Here is a 7527-nt window from a genome sequence, read left to right as displayed (position 1 = left end):
TGCTGCTTCTTCTTCTTCTTCTTCTTCTTCTTCTTCTTCTTCTTCTTCTTCTTCTTCTTCTTCTTCTTCTTCTTCTTTTTGGATTTTTGAGACAGGGTTTCTCTGTAGCTTTTGGTTCCTCTCCTAGAACTAGCTCTTCTAGACCAGGTTGGCCTCGAACTGCCTGCCTCTGCCTCCGGAGTGCTGGGATTAAAGGCGTGTGCCACCACTGCCCAGCTAGCTCTAGCTTCTTATTGGCTAACTCTTACATATTAATTTAACCCATTTCTATTAATCTGTATATCACCATGAGGTCATGGCCTACCAGCAAAGTTTTAGCATGTCTATCTCCGGCGGCTCCATGGTGGCTCTCTGACTCCGCCCTTCTTTCTCCCAGCATTCATTCCGGTCCTCCCCACCCTGCTCTGCTATAGACTCTAAGAAGTTCTTTATTCATTAACCAATCCAAGCAACACATAGACAGAAGGACTTCCCACACCACATATGTGTCCCCTCCCCCTGCTGGTAGCCATGGAGCCTACGAAGTGGACCAGGCTACTTCTCAGTGGTTCACTGGGGCATTTATGCCTCATCTTTCTTACTTTCTTACTGCTGTCTTCTGTCCTATTGATTTGCCCTTATAGAATCCATTTCCTTCACTGCTTATTCTAATTTTGGTAAGGTTTAGACAGAGTGGCAAGTGATGACTATGCTGATTTCCAGCCTTGAACAGCAGCACTGTTCTCCAGCATCCAAACTCATGTTCAAATCAGAAACAGAAATCATTTTACCTTTCTTTTCCAGGAACAATTATTACTAGTGTCATGTCTGAAGCTGATATAAATACACATGTCAGCCAATTACTCCTATAGGATCATAGGCAGAGCCATACTGGGTGGGCCTCTACCATGACCCATCCTCCCAGTGTAGAGAGAGGTTTCTGTCCCACCTTGTCCGGCAGCCATTCAGTCCCAAAGAAACACACAGAGGCTATATTAATTATAGCATTGTTTAGTCAGTGGCTCAGGTGTATTCCTAGCTAGCTCTTACATGTTAAATTAACCCATTTCTATTAATCTATGTATAACCATGAGGCTGTGGCTTAATGGTAATGTTCTGGCATCTTTTTCCTTTGGCTGCTACATGGTGTCTCATTGACTCCACCTACTCTCTCTATATATATATCTCTGTGTGTATTTCCCTACTGGCTTTACTCTGCTAAGCCATTGGCCAAAACAGCTTTATTCATCAACCAATAAAAACAACACACATAAAGAAGGGCATCCCATATCATCTCTTCTGTCTAATTAAAAAGGAAGGTTTTAGCTTTTACTTAATAAAATTACATATATAAAACAGTTATCAAGCAAGAATTATAGTTGTGATATTTTTATTTTAGACAAAAAGGGGAAATGTAGTGGCATTTCATTTGTATTTTAATAAATGAGGCTTGCCTAAACATCAGAAAAGCAAAGCAGGCTGGCTCTTACCTTGACCTCAGTCCAGAAATGGTGATCCTGCCTCCAGGAATCTCAAAATGAGACTGAGAGATGTCTGCTCCTGTCTTATAATCCTCACTAGTTCTGGGATTAAGGGAATGTACCACTACCACCTAGTTTCTATGGCAAGATAGACATGCTACTGAGATTAAAGGTGTGTGTCATTGTTGCCTGGTCTGCAAAGCTGACCGGTGTGGTTGTTTTACTTTTCTGATCTTCAAGCAAGCCTTACTTATTAAGATATAAATGAAATGCCACTGCACCCCAGGCTTCTCTAACAGCAGTTCTGGGCCTTCTGTTCTCTTCCTGGAAACAAGCCCACTAAAACTCAGAAATGACACGAGTAACCTCAGCTCCCCTTCACTACATACAACAGAATAAGGGACAGTGGTGAGCATCTTGCCCAACTTCATGGAGCATTGCTTACAAACACTGTTTGCAGACATCTGGGGATTCTACTACAGCTATCAGGAAAAACTCTAGTTTATAAATGGGCAAGAAAATGTAGACAACATGCTCACACTCACATCTACAGAAGACACATACAGCCACTTTCCCAAAACTGATTTATTTAGTCTCTTTGGGTACCAGGCCTTGCTATTTTAGACAATCCATCTGTTTCTCAGTTCCAGTCAATCCCTTTATCTATGCAATAAAGGTAATACTGAGACCTATCCCTACATACATACTTTTTCATTTTTGGTTTTTTTTCTTGTTTTTTAAATGAAATAGACTTACATTACTTTCCTCCCCCCCCCTTTACTCCCTCTAGCTCCTCTCTGCTATCCTTCCTTGAATTCTTCCCATGCCCCTCCTCAAATTAAAAACATCTTTAATTAGTTACATATACACATGTATGTGTGTGTGTGTGTGTGTGTATATATATATATATATATGCATATGTATGTGCATATATAACTACAACCTGCCAAATCCATTTTGTTTTGGTGTGTATAAAATTCTAAGGCTGACCACTCAGCACTGGACTATCAATAAGGGGTCTCCTCCCTGGGAGAGGCGAATTATACTTCTAGCAATCACTAGTTTCCTGGAGGTCTTTCTCTAGGGATGGGGCCTCAAGAAATTTCCCTCTTTGCATGTTAACATGTTTATTGATGTTGTCGTTGTTCCTGTTTTGTTTATGCAGTCATTTCTAAAATAGACTTCCTGGTATTGTGGCTCTTACAATCTTTCCGTCCCCTCTTCTGTAATGTTCCCTAAGCAGAGACTGTGTTGTGGATTTATCTGTTGAGGAAGGCCTCTCTACTACCTACAGATACTCTCATAAGTCAACACATATACTAGAAAAGACTGCTAATTGTAGTTATATGAAGTGGTGGGTTGAGTTGGGTAAATTTGTTCTTTTGGTTTTCTTTTTATATTCTCCAGATCTTTCGCAATGTGATCATATTAGCCCTAAAAGGCAGAGATTTAATTGGATATATAAACTAACAAGGGGAACTTCGAAAGCTGGGAGAAATGGTGTCGATTCAAAAGCCAGGTGGTAAAGGGGGAAGAGGAAAAGGAATTGGTTGCCTTTCTTTCCATCTTACATGATAGGAAAGCGCTTACCCTGAGAGTATAAACTGAAGACCTGAAGTGGTTTCCCTGGGATAGCAACCTCAACATTTGTGAAGAGTTGTTCATTAACTGAGTCACTTACTAGGGTATTAATTACTCTTACATGGCTTTGACAAAAGGCAAGGCAGAAACCACTTAGAGGAGGAAGGCATGATCTTTGCCCGTTGGTGGCCAAGGCGCTCATACATCATGGAAGCGGGGGTGCATAACAACAATTGTCAGTCACTCTTTGGGGTAGGGAAAAGTAAGAGACAAAATAGACAATACACCCCCAAGGGCCTGGCCCCAGTAACCTGCCTCCACCAGCCAGGCCTCACCTCCCAAAGCCTCCAAACCACCATTCCCCATAAACAGGCTCCACTAACTGGAGACCAAGCATTCAAAACGTGGGCCTATTAGGGGCACTTCATTTCAGGCCATAGCAACTGATATCCCAATAAATAACAAGTTTCTTGAAGAAACAACAAGCTGGAGATTGATAAGTGACACACAGGGACACGGGAAGGCCAGGAGGTAGAGAGGAAGGCAAAGCAGAAATGTTGACCTGTCAGATGGACTTTGCACTGCAGCTTCTTTCTACATTCCAGAAAGTTCAAAACTGCAAACCACGGGCCGCAAGCAGTCGGTGTCAAGGAGCCTGAAGCACCTCTTCCATTCCTCAAACAAATTTGTGAAGACCTTGAAACGGTGGGTCCTAAACACTTCTTCTAGGAAGTTCTAGCATCTGAGGAATGAACTAGATGGGTTCTAAGTGGAAACCAAGTATAAATTCTGTATTTTTATTAAAAGAATGAATTCTCCTGAGAATTTGGGCAAGATACCAATCTTGAATTCTAGCCAGTAAATTTATGAGACAGAGCAAAAATATGTTCTTAGGTATATTTTCAATTCAGCTTGCAACATGTCTAAAATGAACTAATTATATATACATATTTAATCATATATACATATATATATGTATATGTAATTATGTATAATCTCATAAGACTTCTTTGGTAAAGCAAGCAGTTGAAGACTTGCTCTTTTCTTTTTCTTTGTAGAGGACTCTACATAGCCGTTATATTTTATTATAAAGACAATATGTTAGTCACCAATGAAGATCAAATACCAATTGTTGAGATAGATGACTCTCACGCCAGTTCTATTACACAAGACTTTCTGTGGTTCACGAAGGTACACTGAGTTCTTGTTTCATTTTTTTCCCTATTTCGCACCAGGGTTACTGCACATAAATCTCTGAAACTTTAGTTGAAGGGGGTCTCTCGCGATCAAAGTTTTGGGGTGGGAGTAAATTATCTCAAGATCCTTTATGGCCCCAGCATGCCCTGTGTCATTTTTTTCCTCTGAGTCTGATGTAGTATCTCCACTCCATTTTCAAAGCAAAGACGCGTGTATCCTGTCAGATTGTGTCTCCGCTCTTCAGAGTTATGGGTTCATTTGGCAGAGACTAGAATGTAGATCTGCCTGTTTCATTAGCATTCAGATCTTTTTCCAATTGGACAGAGATCAAAACGTGGTTTCATCTGTATCTGAAAATGGACTGGAGTACAAATAACGGGGGGGGGGGGGTCAGGTTTCCTTCTCTTGCCTTGCTTTGATGCCATGACCTAAATCATTCACTGGCTTGGATGATGATATGACCTCGTGACTTCTTTTGCAGCTGTCTTGTATGTGGGAAGACATAAGGTGGCTAAGACAAAGCGTGCCCATCTCCATGTCCTCATCCACAGTACTGCAAACTCGGCAGAAGATGCTTGCTGCGACCGCCCAGCTGCAGGTGAGGGACCAGGCTTGAGCTCAGACCCCTTAAGGAAAGTGTCTTCAAATTTGAACTGAGTCACTAATCTTACCTGAAAAAAAAAGAGAAGGATGGGCTTCCTCCTCTTTCAGATCTCTGGCCACAGGAAGGCTTCTTGGACACTTTGACAATGTGCCTGCTCATGTTGGTCTTTGATATGGAATCCTAAAGAGGGAGTGGGGAGATTGGAGTTCTCCATTTGATACTAATCGGCCTGCTCAGTTCTTCAAGGGCTCACATCTATCATCTGTAGAATAAGGGGAGCTTGAGCAGATGAAGGGAACAGAGAGTAATGGGGGTCAGAGCAGCTCCCTGGAGTGCTGCTTCTGAAAAGCCAAGGCTTGCATATGAAGCTAGGGTTCTTAAGAGAACCTCAAGCATGTGCCAGCGATGTGTATCTCTTTACGAAGCTGTCTATCATAATCTCTAGAAATTTGCATAATGGGAAACTGCGTTATATTTGGACAGCAGACCCATATCAACCATGGTATAAAAAAGGTTCATAAAACGCCACCTACAATTCCAAGAATGTTACGTGAATACTAATTGGTCTTCATCATAAAAACCCAGAGTCAGATATTAGGGGGAGCAGCCAGCCACTAGTTCTCATCTCTAGGAAATCCTCAGACTGAATGGGGTATCCTGTCTCTACAAGTTCTCAGACTGAATGCCTTGAGCTCCTGACTCCTCCTGCCTTATATTCCTATCTCTGCCCAGACATAACCCTTCCTGTGTCCACCTCCCTAGTGTTAGGATTAAAGGCATGTGACTCCCAAGTACTGGGATTAATGGTGTGAACCACCACCACCTGGTTCTGTTTCTCTTTGAGACTGGATCAATCTCAGGAAGCCCAGGGTGGCCTTGAACTCACAGAGACTCCTGAGGGCTGGGATTAAAGGTGTGTGCCACCACTGTCTGGCCTCTATGCCTAACACACTCTGATCCTCAGGCAAACCTTATTTGCTATTGCACAAGCAAAATATCACATAAAATGCATAACAATGACAGGTTGCTAGGAAAGGTTAAGTTTGCCCCTCTGTATTATACTCCACGGCATAGACCATCACCTGTCTTGTATCCTCGGTGGCTTCACATTTTAGTAGTGTTCTTCATTACAACTCACTCTTAATTGAGAATCTCCGCCTACAACTCCAAGAGGAGGTTTTGGAGCTGGGCCACGAGGCTGGAGCGAAATTCAGAGCACATCCTTCCATCACCAACCCACCCACTTGATTGGGCTATGCCACCAATTCTTCCAGACTGTTTTTTTCTTTAAGAGAAAGAAGTTCCCAAGAGGCTCGGCCCCTCCCCCTGCTCACCATCCAGCTGGGATATGCCTGACCACAGACTGACCCACCTTGGAATTTCAAGCTATAAACTCTTGGTTGTGTTTAGTTGGCATCTTCCTTGAGCACTTGCATGTCGTTGGCAACCTAAGGACAGGCTGTTGCTAGCCGTACAGTCAGATGCTGACAGATACCTCAACAGCCAGTGTGGACCTGCCCAACCCCCACCACAACCCTCTTGGACTACCTCACTTCCCACTCCAAACTTCTCATCCCACCATCCTTTGAGCCTGTGTTTCCCTCCTTATCCAGCTGAGAGTCCATGATTCATCACAATCGCTCCTTGAAAATATTCTAGATTTTTCTCTTAGAAAAAAAAAAAACTAAGCCTAGCTCAATCCAACATGTCTATGCTGAAGTAGTTTCACCTGGATTTCTGGAAGGAAGCAACACGGATGCATGAAAAGGCCTGGCAGTTTTTCTACTCCACACACAGGCACCATTCTCACCCAGGATGCCATCTAGCAACCCCGCTGCATTTCTGTAGGAACTGCTCTCTCACCCTATAAAGCAAGTATTTAAAAACCTTCATTCACCCACACCCTTCCCATTGCCCACACTCTCCATCCTGACGACGGTGACGGTGGTAGGGTCAAGAGATGGAAATGGTTTTCTGTTGAATTAGGAGCGGCGGAGCTGCGTCCCCAGCACCCGGCCGCCTGCACGGCTAGCTTTATACCCGAAATAATTACACGGAAACTGTATTCTTTTAAACACTGCCTGGCCTCACAGTTTTCCACCACCGAATTTCCAAGACTGGCCCAGACACCCACCTTCTCTTTTATGCCCCTGTTCCAACAGTTTAGACAGCCTCACCCTCCCAACTAAAGGCTTGCCCCTCCATGCATGCTCTGAACCTCATCTCTTCTACCTTCATTGATAACACACATCTCAGGCTGGAGAGGTGCCGCAGTGATTAAGAACACATACTGCTTTTCATGCAGAGGACCTGAGTGTGTTCCCTGAGTCCACATCAGGTGGCTCACAACCACCTGTAACTCAAGTTGCAGGCGGATCCATCACCTCTGCCTTCCATGGGCATTACATCCGTGTATACAAACCCTCACAGAGACACATATACATAATTCAAGGTAATGAAGAATAAAACCTTTAAAAAAAAAAACTCATCTTCAAGCTAACCCCATGCCTAAAGTTCCCTCCCATAACCTTTCAGTGACCAAATAATCATTTTTCATTCCTCACACTAACTTTCTTGGAAGAATTACTTTTTTCACCACCAACCCTCTCATTATCCCATCACCTCTATACCATGCCTTTATACCAGCTCTATACCACGCCTACATACCAGCTCTATACCATGCCT

General features: G+C 43.2%; 1 protein-coding gene across 1 annotated transcript in view; it reads left to right on the top strand.

Moving 5' to 3' along the window:
• Ankfn1 (ankyrin repeat and fibronectin type III domain containing 1) overlaps nt 1-7527 on the top strand; it is a 155625-nt gene that overhangs the window by 95343 nt on the left and 52755 nt on the right. The window contains exons 9-11 of the mRNA XM_026780905.1: nt 3647-3746; nt 4100-4232; nt 4720-4836. Of these exons, the coding sequence (XP_026636706.1) occupies nt 3647-3746; nt 4100-4232; nt 4720-4836 (350 nt within the window). The remainder of the gene's footprint in view (nt 1-3646; nt 3747-4099; nt 4233-4719; nt 4837-7527) is intronic.

The sequence above is a fragment of the Microtus ochrogaster genome, chromosome 7, assembly GCF_000317375.1.
Source record: "Microtus ochrogaster isolate Prairie Vole_2 chromosome 7, MicOch1.0, whole genome shotgun sequence".
NCBI lineage: Eukaryota > Metazoa > Chordata > Mammalia > Rodentia > Cricetidae > Microtus > Microtus ochrogaster.
This window is presented reverse-complemented; position numbering and strand designations above follow the sequence as displayed.